Source organism: Zonotrichia albicollis, chromosome 4, assembly GCF_047830755.1.
Source record: "Zonotrichia albicollis isolate bZonAlb1 chromosome 4, bZonAlb1.hap1, whole genome shotgun sequence".
In the NCBI taxonomy this organism is placed as follows: domain Eukaryota; kingdom Metazoa; phylum Chordata; class Aves; order Passeriformes; family Passerellidae; genus Zonotrichia; species Zonotrichia albicollis.
In genome coordinates, this window is record NC_133822.1 from 36,984,481 (window position 1) to 37,003,829 (window position 19,349).

At 53.0% G+C, this 19,349-nt stretch overlaps 7 protein-coding genes across 7 annotated transcripts; 4 read left to right on the plus strand and 3 right to left on the minus strand.

Moving 5' to 3' along the window:
- The first annotated feature begins 442 nt into the window (after positions 1–442).
- Positions 443–1,345, plus strand: LOC102071409 (histone H1.5-like). The gene has a single exon (XM_026794580.2). It carries the CDS (start codon positions 579–581, stop codon positions 1,305–1,307), a length of 729 nt encoding a protein of 242 aa, XP_026650381.2. The 5' UTR covers positions 443–578; the 3' UTR covers positions 1,308–1,345.
- A 332-nt stretch (positions 1,346–1,677) lies between these two features.
- On the minus strand, positions 1,678–2,091 carry LOC102071592 (histone H2A-IV). Its single transcript, XM_005488757.4, has one exon. The coding sequence runs from the start codon at positions 2,065–2,067 to the stop codon at positions 1,678–1,680; it is 390 nt and encodes a 129-aa protein (XP_005488814.2). The 5' UTR covers positions 2,068–2,091.
- A 242-nt stretch (positions 2,092–2,333) lies between these two features.
- Positions 2,334–3,155, plus strand: LOC141728804 (histone H2B 5). Its single transcript, XM_074539500.1, has one exon. It carries the CDS (start codon positions 2,402–2,404, stop codon positions 2,780–2,782), a length of 381 nt encoding a protein of 126 aa, XP_074395601.1. The 5' UTR covers positions 2,334–2,401; the 3' UTR covers positions 2,783–3,155.
- Positions 3,156–4,138: 983 nt separating this feature from the next.
- LOC141728802 (histone H3) lies at positions 4,139–4,726 on the plus strand. Its single transcript, XM_074539498.1, has one exon. The coding sequence runs from the start codon at positions 4,166–4,168 to the stop codon at positions 4,574–4,576; it is 411 nt and encodes a 136-aa protein (XP_074395599.1). The 5' UTR covers positions 4,139–4,165; the 3' UTR covers positions 4,577–4,726.
- A 17-nt stretch (positions 4,727–4,743) lies between these two features.
- LOC141728803 (histone H3) lies at positions 4,744–5,415 on the minus strand. Its single transcript, XM_074539499.1, has one exon. It carries the CDS (start codon positions 5,390–5,392, stop codon positions 4,982–4,984), a length of 411 nt encoding a protein of 136 aa, XP_074395600.1. The 5' UTR covers positions 5,393–5,415; the 3' UTR covers positions 4,744–4,981.
- A 10,930-nt stretch (positions 5,416–16,345) lies between these two features.
- On the minus strand, positions 16,346–19,188 carry LOC141728809 (histone H2A-IV-like). Its single transcript, XM_074539506.1, has one exon. It carries the CDS (start codon positions 19,140–19,142, stop codon positions 18,753–18,755), a length of 390 nt encoding a protein of 129 aa, XP_074395607.1. The 5' UTR covers positions 19,143–19,188; the 3' UTR covers positions 16,346–18,752.
- LOC141728806 (histone H1.01-like) lies at positions 17,636–18,334 on the plus strand. Its single transcript, XM_074539501.1, has one exon. The coding sequence runs from the start codon at positions 17,660–17,662 to the stop codon at positions 18,332–18,334; it is 675 nt and encodes a 224-aa protein (XP_074395602.1). The 5' UTR covers positions 17,636–17,659.
- Positions 19,189–19,349: the final 161 nt, after the last annotated feature.

Below are 19,349 nucleotides of genomic sequence, written 5' to 3' on the forward strand. Positions count from 1 at the left end.
AAAGAGGGGAATAAAGTATGTGGTGTCTCATACTTCATGTATAGAAGTGCGGAACATCTGGAAAAGAATTAAATCTCAGTGTTTCACAGTAGCCAGAGGTATAAACTCCAGTAGGAGAAGTGGCAGCACAGCTGTGCTACCTCACTCTCTTTGAAACAATTTTGTTTTGAAGAATGAGACTCTAACTGTTTGCTTTCTTATCTAAGGTAAAAAGGACACTCTGAAGATTGATGCTGAGTTTTCTCCATCACGTTAAATTCAAGAAGAACGTCTAATTTAGAAAGAAAAACAAAACTTTTGCGTTCTCGAGATCCGTTTCCTGGACTCGGGATTTCTTGTCCCCATGTTGCTCAAGTCCAACTCTTTTCGCGACAAGACATCAACAGGCGAAAAACAGCCGCTCCCATGGTTTCACAGATGTAGAAAAAGGACGATTTCGTGACAGATAAAATAGAAAAAGCCATTCTATTTCACCCGAGGAAGCGCTAGGCGGAGCGCGGAGCACCGGGCGGGGCGGGCCCGACCAGCGCCGGCCGCGCTGCAATAACCGGGGGGGGGGCCCGGGCCGGCCCTGCCCGATGCTCCCGGTTACACCGCGATGGCCGAGAGCGCCCGGGCCCGCCGCCAAGGCCGCCGCCAAGAAGCAGAAGAAGGCGGCGAGCGGCTCCAAGGCCCGCAAGCCCGCGGGGCCCAGCGTCACCGAGCTGATCACCAAGGCCGTGTCCGCCTCCAAGGAGCGCAAGGGGCTCAAGAAGGCGCTGGCCGCCGGCGGCTACGATGTGGAGAAGAACAACAGCCGCATCAAGCTGGGGCTCAAGAGCCTCGTCAGCAAGGGGACCCTGGTGCAGACCAAGGGCACCGGCGCCTCCGGCTCCTTCCGCCTCAACAAGAAACCCGGGGAAGTGAAGGAAAAAGCCCCCAAGAAGAGAGCAGCTGCGGCCAAGCCCAAGAAGCCGGCGGCGAAGAAGCCCGCCAGCGCCGCTAAGAAGGCGGTGACAGCAAAGAACGGCCCCAAGAAAGTTAAGCCTGCAGCCAAGAAAGCAGCTAAGAGCCCCAAGAAGGCAACAAAGGCTGCCAAGCCCAAAAAAGCGGCGGCAGAAGCCAAGACCCCTGCTAAGGCGAAAGCGGTCAAGCCCAAAGCGGCCAAGGCAAAAAAGCAGCACACAAGAAGTAAGCCCCACGTGGAAATACGCTTGCTTCGCATTTACACCCAACGTCTCTTTTCAGAGCCACCATCATTTGGGCAGGAATGCTGTGGCTGCCGCCGTTTTGGGGAGGGGTGTGGGGGAACAGCAGTCTGCTGGTGAATGTGCTGTTTGATTCCGAAACAGCTAAAGGGGCACTTGAATAGGTAGGGGTGGGTGGGGGAGGCGGGTATTAGCTCCTTGGTAGCTTTCAAAATGCCCATAAGGCGCAGGTATTGGCTACAGAAAGGCTGAGCTGCTTCCGGGAACTCGTATCAGTGCCGCCCCAGAGCGGGGCCGGGCCTGTGGCGCGGAGCCTCGTCCGGCTCTGACAGTTAAAATGTCAGAGATAACTGCTTAACGCCCCTGGTTATTCAAAATTTCCCGCGGGCTTTCGCCTCGGTAATGAAATTCAAGCTCTTTCTCTGAATTTGTAGGTGGCTCTTAAAAGAGCCTTTGGGTTTCTCTTGATTTAAATTCGCAGCTTTTCTGCTCACTTGGCTTTGGCCTTGTGGCTGTCGGTCTTCTTGGGCAGCAGCACGGCCTGGATGTTGGGCAGCACGCCGCCCTGCGCGATCGTCACCTTGCCCAGCAGCTTGTTGAGCTCCTCGTCGTTGCGGATGGCGAGCTGCAGGTGGCGGGGGATGATGCGCGTCTTCTTGTTGTCGCGGGCCGCGTTGCCCGCCAGCTCCAGGATCTCGGCCGTCAGGTACTCCAACACGGCCGCCAGGTACACCGGCGCGCCCGCGCCCACGCGCTCCGCGTAGTTGCCCTTGCGCAGCAGCCGGTGCACGCGGCCCACGGGGAACTGCAGCCCGGCCCGCGACGAGCGCGACTTAGCCTTGGCCCGCGCCTTGCCGCCCTGCTTCCCGCGACCCGACATCGCTGCAGCTGAGCAAACGATATCAGTAACTGACTACGAATATTGCAACTTCCGAGCTCGGCCTTATATACCTCTTTAGCGGACGGCGCGATTTCCGATTGGCTAAAACAGGGATGTGCCTAAAACAGCCAATAGGAACGCGGATCCAGATTTGACCAATGGCGACGAAGGGCGGAGCTGTTACACTGAAAAAACTTGCCTCAGCCAATAACAGCTTAGTCTACGGGAATCCCTAATTTGCATAACCGCTCTATAAAAGCGGCGCGATCAGAGGCGCGCGGAGTTCTCAGTCCGAGAAATTGTCGGCTCTGCTGTGCCGAGAGGATTCGCTGCCATGCCCGAGCCGGCCAAGTCCGCCCCCGCGCCCAAGAAGGGCTCCAAGAAAGCCGTCACCAAGACGCAGAAAAAAGGCGACAAGAAACGGCGCAAGAGCCGCAAGGAAAGCTACTCCATCTACGTGTACAAGGTGCTGAAGCAGGTGCACCCCGACACGGGCATCTCGTCCAAGGCCATGGGCATCATGAACTCCTTCGTCAACGACATCTTCGAGCGCATCGCGGGCGAGGCCTCGCGCCTGGCGCACTACAACAAGCGCTCCACCATCACCTCGCGGGAGATCCAGACGGCCGTGCGCCTGCTGCTGCCCGGCGAGCTGGCCAAGCACGCCGTGTCCGAGGGCACCAAGGCTGTCACCAAGTACACCAGCTCCAAGTGAATGCTTGGCTAAAATCTGCTTAACCCAAAAGGCTCTTTTAAGAGCCACCCATCTTCTCAGTAAAAGAGCTGATCCTGTGGCGAGTTCATACCTGTCCCGTTTTGGGTTTTTTTTTTTTTTTTTTTTTTTCCGGTGGCGGGCTGAGGGGGAAATGTGCATTTACAGTGTTCAAGTATCTTAAAAAGAAGGCAGGATTTACAGTATTTGCGGTAAACTTAGGCTATGTCCTACATCTGATTCAACGGGCTCAAGGACGTTCATATTTCTTTTTAAAAGCCTTAGGAGTCCGTTTTGGTGTATGTACACTGTAGGGGAGGTGGGTTAGAAAAAATGAATATGTGCTGTCGGTTGTCTGTCAATTAAAACTGCCGAAGCATGTTCCTGACGGCTGGTACGTGGTAATTTCTCGGCTGATCTACGTTAACGTAACATGGTGTGAACCGGGAGCATTGACAGAGGTGCTTTCAGACCACCCGGTGCTTTTGTGCCTTGTTCCTTTGATTTAGAAAACGTACTCTGAGGTGGATGCCCCCTCCCCTGCCCCGCAATGTGCATTGTCCAGGTGACGAGGGGAAGGAAAGCCGAACGCGTTCTCGCTCCGACCTGCGCGGTCCCCGCGCAGGTAACCCCGAGCACAGGGTCCCCAGCGTGGCTCCTTCTCGGCTTTCATTTTTCCCTTTCTGTCTCCGCCGTGTCCCCGCGCCCCGCACTCTCCGCCGCCAAGCGCGGACGGGGCTGCTGCGCGCGGGCAGAGCCGGGGCCGCGCCGCTGCCGCGCTCGGGCCGACCTGAGTGAGGACTGCGCGGAGCCTCCCGCGGGCGGGCCCGGCCGGCGCCCGCCCCTCCCGCCCGCCGCTGATTGGTGCCGCTCGCGGCTCGAGGCTCGAGCGCGCGCTGCCCCGGGGCGCGCTCCCCGCATGGGACGCGGCGCTTCCAGCGGGCCGGGGCAGCGGCAGGGCCGGCAGAGCCCGGCGGGGCCGGGCAGGGCGGCTGCCGCCTGCGCCTTCGGCCTTCGAACCGAAGGGCGCTACTGAGCGGGGAGAAACCGCGAGCCCGCGGGGAATGGAGGCGGCTGCCAGCTGCAGCTTTAGCCAGCGGTCTTGAGACTGTGAACGGAAGCGAGGGGAGCGGATTTAGTAAAAACAGGGCGAGCCCGCCCTGCCCCGCTCTCCGGCGCTGCCGCCGCCGCCGCCCTCCTAGCTGTTCCCCACAAGCCCCTGCTGGAAGCGGGCGGGACGGGGCCAGGGCGCGTTTCCCGCCCCGGAGGCGGGGCCTTTTCCCGGGCTCGCGAAAAGCGCCCAATGGGCGCGGGCAGCGGGGTATAAATAGCGGCGGCTGTGAGCCGCGGCCGCAGTGAGTGTTGTGAGCGGAGAAGCGGGTGGTCATGGCGCGCACGAAGCAGACGGCGCGGAAGTCGACGGGCGGCAAGGCGCCCCGCAAGCAGCTGGCCACCAAGGCTGCCCGCAAGAGCGCGCCGGCCACGGGCGGCGTCAAGAAGCCGCACCGCTACCGGCCCGGCACGGTGGCGCTGCGCGAGATCCGGCGCTACCAGAAGTCCACGGAGCTGCTGATCCGCAAGCTGCCCTTCCAGCGCCTGGTGCGCGAGATCGCGCAGGACTTCAAGACCGACCTGCGCTTCCAGAGCTCGGCCGTCATGGCGCTGCAGGAGGCCAGCGAGGCCTACCTGGTGGGGCTCTTCGAGGACACCAACCTGTGCGCCATCCACGCCAAGCGTGTCACCATCATGCCCAAGGACATCCAGCTGGCCCGCCGCATCCGCGGAGAGCGCGCCTGAGCTCCCTGCTGTAACCCACGCAGACCCAAAGGCTCTTTTAAGAGCCACTACACAGACAATAAAAGAGCTGTGGCACTTTTGCAGAACGTGAACGCTTTATTAAATTGAGTGAGGAAGACTGCTGAGGTTCAGTTGTACGGATTGTGTACCTCATTGAAATTCATGATTAAGTTGTGCGATTTCCCTTACATGACTGGAGGAAATACCAGATCTGTACATTCATGGTGGAACAAGAGTTCACATCCACGTGACTGATACTACAGGGGCTTGGTCCAGGACCTAATAAATGAAAAGCGCCCCACACCCCCTGAAACGATGCTTAAACAAGCGCAACAGCTCTTTTATTGCGTTTTTGTGGTGGCTCTTAAAAGAGCCTTTGGGTCTGCGTGGGTTACAGCAGGGAGCTCAGGCGCGCTCTCCGCGGATGCGGCGGGCCAGCTGGATGTCCTTGGGCATGATGGTGACACGCTTGGCGTGGATGGCGCACAGGTTGGTGTCCTCGAAGAGCCCCACCAGGTAGGCCTCGCTGGCCTCCTGCAGCGCCATGACGGCCGAGCTCTGGAAGCGCAGGTCGGTCTTGAAGTCCTGCGCGATCTCGCGCACCAGGCGCTGGAAGGGCAGCTTGCGGATCAGCAGCTCCGTGGACTTCTGGTAGCGCCGGATCTCGCGCAGCGCCACCGTGCCGGGCCGGTAGCGGTGCGGCTTCTTGACGCCGCCCGTGGCCGGCGCGCTCTTGCGGGCAGCCTTGGTGGCCAGCTGCTTGCGGGGCGCCTTGCCGCCCGTCGACTTCCGCGCCGTCTGCTTCGTGCGCGCCATGACCACCCGCTTCTCCGCTCACAACACTCACTGCGGCCGCGGCTCACAGCCGCCGCTATTTATACCCCCGCTGCCCGCGCCCATTGGCCGCTCGCGCGGCAGCGGCCGGCTGCCATTGGGCGCTTTTCGCGAGCCCGGGAAAAGGCCCCGCCTCCGGGGCGGGAAACGCGTCCTGGCCCCGCCCCGCCCCCCCCGCCCCCTTCCAGCAGGGGCTTGCGGGGCACAGCTGGGACGGCAGCGGCGGCAGCGTCGGAGAGCGGGGTAGGGCGGGCTCGCCCCCCGACCCGCGGGCTCGCCCTGTTTTTACTAAATCCGCTCCGCTCGCTTTCGTTCACAGTCTCAAGGCCGCTGGCTAAAGCTGCAGCTGGCAGCCGCCTCCATTCCCCGCGGGCTCGCGGTTTCTTCCCGCTCAGTAGTGCCCTTCGGTTCGGGGCCGCGGCAGCAAGGCCGAAGGCGCAGGCAGCAGCCGCCTTGCCCGGCCCCGCCGGGCTCTGCCGGCCCTGCCGCTGCCCCGGCCCGCTGGAAGCTCAGCGTCCCATGCGGGGAGCGCGCCCCGGGGTAGCGCGCGCTCGAGTCTCGAGCCGCGAGCGGCACCAATCAGCGGCGGGAGGCGGCCGGGCCCGCCCGCGGGAGGCTCCGCGCAGTCCTCACTCAGGTCGGCCCGAGCGCGGCAGCGGCGCGACCCCGGCTCTGCCCACGCGCAGCAGCCCCGTCCGCGCTCGGCTGCGGAGAGTGCGGGGCGCGGGGACACGGCGGGGAGAGAGAGGGGCAAATGAAAGCCGAGAAAGAGCCACGCTGGGGACCCTGTGCTCGGGGTTACCTACGCGGGGACTGTGCAGTTCGGGAACGAGAACACTTACTGATGGGAGGGAAGGAGGGAGGGCATTCATCTCGGAGCCTTTTGCTCAAAAGCAAACGAACTGAAAAACAAGGGCACAGGGTCGTCTGCAACAGCCTGTGCTTTAAATGCTCCTCATTCACACCGTCATCCATTCGCGTAGCTCAAGAAGGAAGCACCTCGTACCAGCAGTCAGGAACAGATCTGTTTAGGCAGTTTTGGGGCCGCCGACTGCACTCGGTTGTCTAATTCGCCACCCCCAAACCGTACATGTACCAAAAGCGGGCTCCCAGGGTTTTTCAAGCGAATTATGAACGTTCCCTTCTCCGTTGAAGCGGATGTAGGGCACATCATTTTACCACAAACAATGAACGTCCCACTTTCCTTACAATTTACAACGCTTTCACAACATTACCTTAGTTTTGCCGAAAAAAAACCCGAACAGGACAGCAAAGTACAGATCACCATAGCATCAGCTCTCTTATTGAAAATGTGATTCAAGAGGTCTGGCACTTGGATCTGTTGCATTTGGTGAGAGCCTCGGTGTTCTCGGAGGGGGATGCTGTTTCCCCTGCAGGCTGCACGCTCCCTTCGGGTGTGAGGCCGTTTCCGAGACGGGGTTGTCGAGCTCTGTGACTTCTCGTGGGCTGTACAGAGATGTAGTTGCCGTCGCCCCAGATCCTGTTTTCCTGGCTACCAAAATGCCGCGTTATTCGCGCGGCGCAGCGGGGCGGGGACGCCGCGGGCGCAGTGAGGCGATGTGCGCGCCCTCCGCGGGCGCCGAGGAGCGCGGGGGTGCCGGGAAGAGCAAAGCGGAGTGTTCGCCCTTTGGAGCGCACAGCGATCCCTGTGCCACCTGCAGAGGAGGCATCCGTGCCCGCCGGGCGCTGAGTGGGGTGTTTGTCTGGTGGCGCGGAGCAATGGCTGTATAGGGAAGCAGCAGAGAGCCGTGTCCGCCCGTCGGAGATCAGAATGATTCCTCCGTCAGAGCGGACCGAAAGGATGCGCTAGCAGGCGCTAAACAATATTTGACAGCTGCTGCAGAATGATCTGTGTGTTCGCTGGGCTCAGGCGGTGCCTCGTAGGGAGCAGGGCGATGTGTGTGTCGGGGTGCGGAGGGCTCTGAGTGTCGGGGTGTGAGGCTAACGCGGATTGAGGGCGCTGAGCGATGTGGTTTTGGCAGAGGGTGGGGAGTGTGCGGGAGGGGCGGCGCAGGGCGACTCAGAGACACGGGGCTGCCGTGCGCTGCGTGCATCGTCGGGCGCAGTGAGTAGTCTGTAAAATATCTCAGAGCGATGTGCTTTCCTTCGGAACGAGGCGATATGTGCGTAAATCGGCGGCCAGCGGTGTGGGTGTGCGGAAGGAGCGGGACGATGCCCGTGCCATAGGGAGGAGAGGGGGCGTGTTTCGGGAGGCGCAGAGCGATGGCAGCGCCGTACGCGGGACAGTCAATGTGTGCGCCCCCGGCGGGGAGCGTAAATCTAATCTGTTTTTCGGGGTGCGCTGTCTTTTTCCGGATCACAGAGCTAGACGCACACTGTGTGTATGTTTGCACATCGCGTGATGGTAAACATTTTATGGAACGTTTAGAAAGTGAAGGATGTGTAAGCTGAACAAAGCAGAGTACTGAAATAAAGCAATGGGCTGTGGAGAGAAGAGGTCATAATTTACCAGTTTAACTCCGTGTTTCTTCGGTCAAACTTGCACAAGCTGTGACAGCGCAGTGAGAGCTGAAAACCTTCCACTTTCCCGTGTTCCCGTTTGCCGAGCACGGCGCTGCCCTCCTGCCCGAAGCTCGCTCGGCGGTGGGACCCTCCCCGGCCCAGCAGGGGAGAGGAGCTGCTCGCGGAGGTGCTCATGGCCATCAGGAGCTCTTTGACAGCGCTGTGCCTAAAGCCGCGGCTCGTTCCGCTCCGCCCCGACGCTCCCCGGGCTTCTCTCCGCGCCCGGCCTTGCCACGGAAGTGTAAATTAAACACACACTCCCTTGACGGATTTGTGTGTGCCTCAAGTGGCTATTGCATTCTAGAAACATTGGTTTTAATTATTTTCTGTTTCTTGAATCTCTGCAGGCAGCCCTTGAAGTGGCACACTTATTGACCCCAAATTAACACTCAAAGGGCTTCCGAGGTCTGTGCGGAAGCACAGGAGCTGTACACAGTGCCACAGCTGTGCTCGCGTCCCGGAGCAGCTCCTTTCCCCAGCCGCTGCACCCTGGTAGCCCGTCCAGTCCGGGCGGGAGCGCCGCGGGGCTGACAGCAAACCTGACCTTGCCTTTCCTCTTGGTACGAACTCTCTGTCTCATCTGGATGTTGAGTGGAAAGTGATTGTACGTGGAACTTTTCTAAGTGTGGGAAATGCTGAAATAGATGCCATGTGTGGAAGTATTGGACTCCCCCTCAGATTCTCCCCGTCTCTCCATTGTCGCTGCCGAAATCCGTGGAGTACAATACATACGGGAAATAGCCACAAATACAGAAATCGTTTAGGGGAACCTGCCGCGGTCAGGCTCAGGGCCGAATGGCAGCAGGACCCTGGCTGTCAATCCGCTTGCTCACCACCTGCCTTCACCGGGTACATCTCCCCACGCTGCTCCGGCACACTCCATCTCCTCTCCGTGGGTGCCCCCGAGACCCGCACGGCCCCGGGAGGGAGGGAAGGGGAACCTCGGGCACAGGAGGGAGGGAAGGAACCACGCAGGGTTGTTCGTGTCCCTCCTCGAGGCACGGAGGGGTCAGCGCAGGCACCCAGGCGCTGTTCCTTCAGCATTCCAAAGCCTCCTGCCAGCCCTCGCAAGGGGCGGAGTGCCGCCGAGGAACTCATTCCATGCCACCCCTTCTGTCAGTGCCGCACCTGGGCACAGACTCGGCCGTGAAGCCGCACTTCGCTTTGTCAACACAGCAATGATCGCTATTTGTTCTTCTGTGTTATACCTCAGCTTCCCAAGAACGGCTTCATACAGTTTCTTAAGGTGAAAATATCTTGGCACGGGATGTGGAGAAAATGCCTCTTCTCAGTGATGGTGTGAAGTGTTTTCTCTTCTCAAAACTATGGCAACCATCACCGACATAAACAAATATTTTACCAAACAGGTTTACACTTTGCTTGCATATGATCTCAAAAAGTCTCATGGTCCCAGGATTTTTGTTTTTGTTTTTATGAGATGAAAAGAACCTGAACTCTTGATGGATTTTTGCAGATGGTCATGTCTCTGCCACTCATTGCCTGTTACAATCTTCTCCCTATTAGGCACTGACGGATATGATATTTTGCATGGAGAATAAAGCTATGTGCCATCAAAAAAGATAGCGAGTAACAGCTGGGATCACTACCAGAAGGCACAGCTAAAAACAAAAGCAAAAAACCAAAAAACATCAGTAACAAAAAGACCCCTCAACATACAAATACCCACAAACAGCAAAAAAAAAACCGCCTAAAAACAAAAAATCCCCCCCAAAAAAACCCCATAAACAAACAAAACCTCACCACCACAACAATAAAAAAATCACACTCTAAAAACCAATTCAAAATTGACCCAGGCAGCATAAATCAGTTTTTCTTTGGGAGTTGCTTATCAAACTGTGTCTGTAATGAACAAAACCACATGAGCCCCCACAGCTAGTCTGATGTCTTTCTAGAAAAATTTCTACGAAGAGCTGTGAATGAGTAAGCTGAACTCGTTGCTCAGGGTGGATGTACCCACATGATATCAAGGAAATAGGAAACAAAGAGAAACATTTGCACATTTCAGACAGGGATTTTAAAACATTTGCACATTTCAGACAGGGACTTTAACCCCCTTTTGTTTTCGTAAAATACTTTATTTCCCGCAGAAGCAGCCCGCAGAGATATTTGACCAGTCTGTTCCTCTCCCAGCCCTTTCTGTGCTTTCTGATTTATGGAACTACTGATTCCCTGAACACAGAATGACATTTGGAAGGAAAGTTGGTCCCCTTGCCAATTCCACATGATGGAAAATCTGAACCTGGGCCAGATGTGCAGAGCAAAATTGCTTTATTCATGACAGTAACAGTGTACAGGCAGTTTCCATTGCAGTTCTGCTTGTACTTCTGCATCCAAGAGGACTCTGTGGCCACAAGGAAAACATACTTCTTGTTGGTTGGACATTCTTTCTCCCTTTTCCTTTGCCAGACTTGAAGGTAATTTGTTTTTCAAGTTTTCTCAAACTTGAAACTTTGCACCACTCCTGCTGGTTTTAACCCCTTGACTTTGGGGCTGCATTCAGTCTCAGGTTTTACCTTCCACGTTGTGCCTGTGGGTCTCTGCCTCCCCTGGCTCCAGCTCACACCAACCCACCCCAGCAGACTTGCTCAGTGACCCCCGATGGTGTGGCTGTGCCCAGTCACTGTCACAGTCCCTGCCCCACTCACCATGTGCATTAAAAATTAAAAAGAATCATAGCAATTCAACTGATTGATTGATTGATTGATTGGTCTGAACTGATTCCTGAAATTTTTCTTTAACTGAGCTCAGATTTATCAAAAACTTTGTGGTGTGGAATGATCAAGGAACTATTTTTCTCTTGCTTTGAAAAAAAAATTAAACTTGAAAAAATCTGAGTATTTTTTGTAAGAAGGTAATAAAAAAAACCCAACCTAAATTTCCTGCCTAATGCCTTCCAAAACTCTATCCACAGATTTTTTTTTTTATTTTAAGAGATTGGTGTTCTATCTGGCCTTTAAATCCCTATGAATACAAAAAACTTTTCTCATGGGCAGGAGTCCTTTGCTGTAAACTGAACAGTATGTAATGATAAGTTCTTCCCTATTGAGACATGAAGTTTTCTTACTCATGTGACAATGTATTATGGTTTAGAATATCATGATAAATCAGTTTTAAAATAAAAACCATCATGAATGGACAAAAGATGTCTTTCAAATCACACAAAGTCTGCAGTTACATCAAGGGCAGGTTTGAGTTGCCATGAGTAACTCTGTGATTTTAGTTATGGGGGGTATTCTTGTACCAGAAGCACCCAAAAGTCAGAATGAATTTATCTGCACAACATATGAGAAGTAGCACAAGCACCAGGAAGAGCTTGAGAGAACACTGAAGTTACTGTGCAGACTTAGGCAGCCCCAGGTGAAAAACAAAGGTACTGTTGGGTTTTTCAGCCACAGGCTTTGTGCATGACCTGGTCACCCCGTTTGGGGTAAGCACAGACAGGCTGCTCTCCTGCCTCCAGCTGCACCTGAGGTATGGATGTCCCCATGTTTCCTCCTGAGCAAACACTGAGAGTCAGTCACAGCCACAGCTCACTCAGGGAGATCCATTGCAGGACTGAAGGGCTGAAATGGATGGCTACAAACTGTTCAGAAGGGTCAGAAGGAAGGGTGGGGGCAGGTTGTCTTCTATGTGAAAACAAAAAAAGTGGATTGTTTGCAAAGAACTGTGTTAGAAAACCAGGACTAACAGCTGAGAGCTTCTGGGTACAAAACTAGAGGCCAAGCCAAAAAAGGAAACCTCACTGTCAGTATTTATCACCCAAACAAAGGAAGGAGGATGCTGATGAAGCTTCTTTCTCCAACCTGCAGCACCAACTGCAGGTGCCATCATAACCACAGGCTCCTGTTGGCACACATCAGCCAACCTGACATCTGCTGGAAACATGGCACAGAAAGCCTGGATTACTATCCAGGAGACTCCTAGAGCATGTTGAAGATAAATTTTTATCAGGTGAAAGAAAGTCCAACCAGAGAAGAAGCATTACTTGACCTGCTCTTGCCAACAAACATTAGCTAATTGAGGAGGTCAGGAATAGCTGCAACCTGGGCTGCTGCCTGAGCCCAGAACCCATAACAGATTTGGGGGATATGAGTCAGGCAAAGCACAGAGACAAGATATTCAATTTAGCAAACATTCAGTTGCTGAAGAAAATGGGATAGGGAAACCCCTTGAAAACTGCCCTCAGGGATCAAGGAGAAGGTTAATCAAGCCTGAAATTTATTTAAGGACGTTTGTCCCATGGAGCAGGTGCATTGATTCCCACAGGCAAGAAAGCAAGCTAGGAAGGTAGAAATATGGCTGAGTAAAAACCTTCTGGTCAAAGTGAAGTGCAAGAATAAATGCACAGGCAGTGGGAGCAGAGGCACACCCTGGGAAGGATATAGAGTGCTGACCAGATGTGTAGGGAAGGAATCAGTAAAGCTAAAGTACATCTGTAACTAAATGTGGCAAGGGACGTGAAGAATAACAAGGGCTTCTGTAGGTACACTGGCCAGAAAAGGAGGACTAAATAAAATGGGCCCCCCAATAAAAAAGAAAGGAGATTTCGTGACTGCCGGCATAGAGAATACTGAGGCACCCCACAAAATTTTTGCCTCAGTTTTCACTGGTAGTGTCTCTTTCCCATCTCCTTATTCTGTCAATATCAAGGCATAGAGCAGGGGAACCAAGTCCCTCCTCTGATGAAAGAAAATATCAGGTTCAAGACAGTCTGAGGAATGTGAATAAGCAGAAATCCATGGCCCCTAAGGGGGTTCATCCCAGGCTCTTCAGGGAATTAGCAGATATAGTTGCAATTCAGATGCTGTGCAATATTTTCACCAATAACAGAGTGGGATGGAGTGCACCTCAGCCAGTTTTTGGGTGCCACCAGGCTCAGTGGGGCCACTGATTCCCTGGAGGGAAGGGACACCCTGCACAGGGACCTTGGCAGGCTCAAGGAGTGACCCACGTGAACCTCGTGGAGCTCAGCAATGTCAAATGCACGGCCCTGCACCAGGCCAGGGCCACTCCAAACACCAGGACAGACTGCAGGGTGAACTGATTGCAAGCACCCTGCACAGAAAGACTCAGAGATGAGGGCGGATGAAAATTTGGATATGAGGTGGCAATGTGCATTCAGTGCTCAGAAAGCCAGTGGTACCCTGGGCTGCATGAAAAAGAAAGCACAGCTAGGAAGTTGAGGGAGGTGATTCTCCTCATTCACTCCACTCTAATGAGACCTCACCTGGGACTCTGCATCTACCTCTGGGGTCCCCAGAACGAGAAGGACTTGGAGAAGGTCCACAGGAGGGTCATGGTAATGATCAGGGAGCTAAAACCCCTCTCCTGTGAAAAAAGGCTGGGAGAGCAGTGGTTGTTAGGCCTGGAGAAGACAAGGCTCTGGGCAGACCTTTGTCAGAAAACAGGGCAACCCTGACAATGAGGAGAAATGATGTTCTGACTCCATTGATATCAGAAGGCTAATTAATTTCTTTATTATACTATATTATTCTATATTATATTACGCTATATTACATTACATCTAAACTGAATCTGCACAAGCACCCGACTGCCCTCTACTGCCCAGAATCTCATGACTGACTGCTGACCAACACTCTGCACACGTGTTTGATCCTGACAGGCCAAGGAAACAAAACCCCATCACTCTGGATAAACAATCTCCATATTGCATTCTACTTTGGTACAACACAGGTGCAGCAAATGAGATAAGAATTGTTTCAATTATTCTTTTCTTTGCTTCTCTCAGGCTCAGAGAATGTGAATCCCACAAATCTCAGTGCGGCCTTTTGACATATGAAGAGCATTTAAAAGAAAGGCAGAGAAAGACTTTCCACCAGGGCCTGTAGTGGCAGGGCAAGGGGCAAGGTTTTAAAAGTGAAAGAAGTCAGATTTAAGTAGGTTCCCAGGATAAAATTTTTCATTATGAAGGTGGTGGGACAAGAGAAATGGTTGATGCCTTAATTGGAAGATTTCCAAGCCATGTAGGACAAGTGTTTGAGCAACCTGGTTTAGTGAGAGGTGTCCTTGCCCATGACAATGATGTTGGTCTAGATAATCTGGGAAGGACCCTTCAAACACAAATGATGCTGTGATTCTGTAGTGCACCAAATCACAAGGGCTCATAGGAAGGACCTTCCTGAAAGCACTTATCCATACCAGAGTAGGAGAAAAATGAATTCTTGAATTTTTGACTGAACTTTGGAAAAATTTCATAGAATCATAGCATTATAGAATAAGCTGAGTTGGATGGGATCCATCAGCACCATAAAGCCCAACTGCTGGCCCTGCACTGGACACCCCAAGAGTCACACAATGTGCTGAGAGTGTTGTCCAAACACTTCCTGAGGCTCTATCAGGCTGGTGCTGTGGCCACTTTCCTGAGGAGCTGTTCCAGTGCCCAATAACCCTCTGGGTGAAAAGCTGCTTCCTGATATCCAACCTCAACCTCCCCTGACTCAGCTCCATGCCATTTCCTTGAGTCCTGTCATTGGTCACAGGAGTGAAGAAATCAGTACCTGCCTCTCCACTTCCCCTCATGAGGAAGCTGCAGATGGCAGTGAGGCCTCCCCTCAGTCTCCCCCACAGGCTGAACAGGCCAAGTGACCTCAGCTGCTCCTCCTATGGTCCCCCTCCAGACCCCTCACCATCCCTGTGGCCCTCCTGCAGATGCTCTCTAATCACTTCATGTCTTTTTTATAGCGACACCCAGACTGCACACAGCACTGGAGGTGAGTCTGCCCCAGTGCAGAGCAGAGGGGACAATCCCCTCCCTTGCCCAGCTGGTGATGCTGTCCCTGATGTCCCCCAGGACAGAGCTGGCTCTCCTGGCTGCCAGGGCACTGCTGGCTCATGTTCAGCTTGCTATCAACCAGGACCCTCAGGTCCCTTTCCATGGCACTGCTTTCCAGTGCCTCGTTCCCCAGTCTGTACACACAACCAAGATTTCCCTGTCTCAGGTGCAGGTTCCAGCACTTGCCCTTGTTAAACTTCATATTGTTCAGGATTGCCCTTCTCTAATTTGTGAAGGATTCTCTGCAGGGCCTCTCTGCACTGGAGGGAGTTGGCAGCTCCTCCCAGTTTAGTGTCATGGCAAACTTACCATTCCTTGAGCCCTAAGGGAGATGTTGAAGAGAACTGGGTGAGGATGGAGCCCTGCAGAACCCCAGCAGTGACAGCCTGATGTTCCCCAGGCCCTGTGACCCTTTCTGCCTGACATGTGAGAGCCAGCCTGGCCATACATCAGGCCCTGGCTCCCTGCAGAAGGGAGTGCCTGATTAAAATCACCTTTCCTTTCCTCAGAACGGAGAAGGCCTTGATGTGGGGCACAGATGGTGCTGTTTCGGGGGCCCTGTGCCCCAGAAGGGCTCACCTCATCACCTGACCCTCTACCTCCAGGGCCTCACACCTGCTGTAGAAGGTGCCAGTCCACTTGTTTTGTGTTCAGAAGGAGCAGGAAGCTTCTCCCTGGTCCACGACTTCCAAATATCTTTGTCCACTGTATTTAAAAAGTATTCTGTAACCAGAAGGATCAAGGAAATCCCTGCTCCTGATCTTCCAACCAACCAGCCCAGGGCCAACAGGTATTTAATAAATGGTCTGTGAGCTTGACAGTTTATTTTAAGGGGAAACTAGAAGACAGATGTCATTTTGTTACTACTGAATACATCATAATATTTGAAGGAATTATTTTTTTAAATTCATTTCACCCATTAATTAAAGGAATTAAACTTATTTCTCCTTCCCTCCTCCAGCTGAAAACCTTTGCAAGATCTCTTTCCATTTCCTTCTTTGCTTAGCCTAAAACTGTCTATTATTGTGAAAAACAAAATTTTAAAAGTCCACAGAGGTGGTCAAAATTTTGGAGGGCCAGGAAAAGTAACTTTCAGGAAAGCACATAGAATGTTCCAGGAATGTGCTGCTACATCAGGTGCTTGGAAGTAGGATAGAGGCCTAGCCTAAACCCAGGAAAATGCATTTGCAAAGGTAAAAACAATTTAAAGGTAAAGGAGCTAGTCACTTGGGTTATTAGAATGAGTTAAAATACAGAATTTGAAGGAAAGTTGTATGCTGCAGAATTATCACCTAGAAATTCCCCCCCCCAGTGATGTGGATCCTTCCCAAGAGATAAATTTCTGTGCCAATGTATCTCACAAGCTAAAATTCACAGTGGGTTCTGCAGGTGAAACTACCATGAAATATACATCAGGACAAAACCAAAGGCACATAATCTTGTTTTTATCCTCTCTCACATTATGTTTTTCTGCTGCCTCTCTGAAATGCCACCACACCTTCTGACAGTCCTCCAGTGCACCCCAGCCAAGATAACCAAGCACAACTGACAAGTTCATAAAACTGACCCCACCATCATCAGAACTTTAGAAGACAGTCTATGATATTTTATTATCAAAAGATAAAGTGAAAGAAGTCAAATAACTGCATTTACAATGATTTGAAAAAATCACCTGGGTTTCCAATGTTCCCACAGTGCACCACAAATGTTCAAACATGATTATCCAGCTGCTATCCAACTCATCTCAAGAAAAATCATTTTTTCATATATATTCAATTTATCCCATAGTCATACATTGGAAAAGGCCACACTATTGCTTCTCTCAGCAGTTGTCAGGAGAACATTGTTTGCTTAAATCACTTGAATTACATCATTTTGTTACAGAAATGCCTGCAGCTTTACATATGATTTTTCATACTGAAGACATGTATGTTGTATTTTAATTTTATTTGTTTTTCTTTTTGTAAAACTGGTGATTGTGGCTGACAAAATTCCTGAATTATAATGTATAAGTAAGCAGAAAAATAAACATCACCTTAAAATAAGAACTTACAAATGAATAGGTTTATTTACTGTGCATCATGAAAATGAGCATTTCTGATAAAAACAGGAATACAGTTCATTAAAATAATAATGCAAAAGAGCAGAAAACCCAGGGGACAGAGAAGCTACTATATGAATGTATATATATGTATGTATAAGTATTCTGGGATTTTAAAGATAGATTATTATTTAAGGGAGCTGCTTTTCAGGTTAATGCTTCTGGTGAAAATTGTCTTTTTTACTTTTTAACAAGTCCTACTAGAGCTAAATAGGGCACTGTGTCCAAAGGTTTAATTATTTTGAAGAGATGAAGTCGTGTTATGGAAAACAACTCATAACCCAGATACAGAGCGGAGTGACCACCTTGTGTTCTTGCATCGATTCAAAGCTAATTTACGCTAAAAAAAGGTCTCGAGATTACACCCTTTTTGCAGCACCTCGATGAAAAACGCTCTCAGAAAAAGTATCCGATGTCACTGAGGCAGTGGTGCCAGAAGCAAAGTTTTAATTCAAAAGGAGAAATAAAAATCTTACGCTCCAGCTCTGAGCGCAATCCCCAAACTCGGGGATTACTGAGCTGCCTAAAACTCACCTCAAGTCCCGCCTGAAAGAAAGGCCGCAAGACAAAAATGCTCTCGCTTCCCAGCAAGAACGCCAAGAAAGGGGGTGCCGCGCTCCGTTATTTTTGAGGAAAAAGCAATTTTTTGGGAGGCGAGAAACACAGCGCGGACGGCGGGAGAGACTGGGGCGGGGTGCGGGCGGGGCCGGTTCGCGAGTCCACCAATCAGCGCCCGCCGCGCTGCTATAAAAGGAGGCGCCGCCGGAGCCGCGGTGTTCGCAGCGCTGCCATGGCCGAGAGCGCCCCAGCCCCCGCCGCAGAGAGCGCGCCCGCCGCCCCGGCCAAGGCCCCCGCCGCCAAGGCCGCCGCCAAGAAGCCGAAGAAGGCGGCGAGCGGCTCCAAAGCCCGCAAGCCCACGGGGCCCAGCGTCACCGAGCTGATCACCAAGGCCGTGTCCGCCTCCAAGGAGCGCAAGGGGCTCTCGCTCGCCGCGCTCAAGAAGGCGCTGGCCGCCGGCGGCTACGATGTGGAGAAGAACAACAGCCGCATCAAGCTGGGGCTCAAGAGCCTCGTCAGCAAGGGGACCCTGGTGCAGACCAAGGGCACCGGCGCCTCCGGCTCCTTCCGCCTCAACAAGAAACCCGGGGAAGTGAAGGAAAAAGCCCCGAAAAAGAAAGCTTCGGCAGCCAAGCCCAAGAAGCCGGCGGCGAAGAAGCCCGCTAGCGCCGCTAAGAAGCCCAAGAAAGTGGTGACAGCGAAGAGCCCCAAGAAAGCCAAGAAGCCTGCAGCCAAGAAAGCGGCTAAGAGCCCCAAGAAGGCGACAAAGGCTGCCAAGCCCAAAAAAGCGGCGGCAGCAGCCAAGAGCCCGGCTAAGGCGAAAGCGGTGAAGCCCAAAGCAGCCAAGCCAAAAGCTGCAAAGGCAAAAGTGGCCAAGGCAAAGAAGGCAGCACCGAAGAAAAAGTAAGCCCTTCACTGAAGAAGTCTTGCACCACATTTAAACCCAACGGCTCTTTTAAGAGCCCCCCACATTTTCTTAAAAAGAGCTGAAATTATAAAAAGAACTTAGATAACACTTCGTGTAATTTTTTATAATATTGAGATAGTAGAGTTGATGAACCTGGCAGCCTAAGAAAAAGCATTTGTGATACTTCCGGGATTTTGCTGGCATTTAGACGGCAATTTCAATGCCAAGTGGGGGTAGTTTCTGTTTAAACCCATATACAACTGAGGGATGATCAATGAAGGGGCGTTAATCAAATTAGTTACACTCGGTCAGTTTTTCAATGCTTAAAAGCAATTTAACTCTTTTATGAGAAAGTTGGTGGCTCTTAAAAGAGCCTTTGGGTTTCTCTTGGTTAAACTTGGCAACCTTTGATCAGTGCTCACTTCGCTTTCACCTTGTGGCTGTCGGTCTTCTTGGGCAGCAGCACGGCCTGGATGTTGGGCAGCACGCCGCCCTGCGCGATCGTCACCTTGCCCAGCAGCTTGTTGAGCTCTTCGTCGTTGCGGATGGCGAGCTGCAGGTGACGGGGGATGATGCGCGTCTTCTTGTTGTCGCGGGCCGCGTTGCCCGCCAGCTCCAGGATCTCGGCCGTCAGGTACTCCAGCACGGCCGCCAGGTACACCGGCGCGCCCGCGCCCACGCGCTCCGCGTAGTTGCCCTTGCGCAGCAGCCGGTGCACGCGGCCCACGGGGAACTGCAGCCCGGCCCGCGACGAGCGCGACTTGGCCTTGGCCCGCGCCTTGCCGCCCTGCTTCCCGCGACCCGACATCTTCCCGGCAGCAACTCCGCAGCGGTGACAGCGACACAACTGGGAGAGCTGGAAGAACTTCGAGCCCGCCTCACCGCCTGCCTTATATACAACCCGGGCGGATCGACAGCGCCTCCTGCGATTGGCTGCGAGAGAGGAGTTGCTTCCGCAGCCAATGGAAGAGCGAATCCAAATCTGGCCAATGGCGAATCTCAGCGCAGGGCTCCG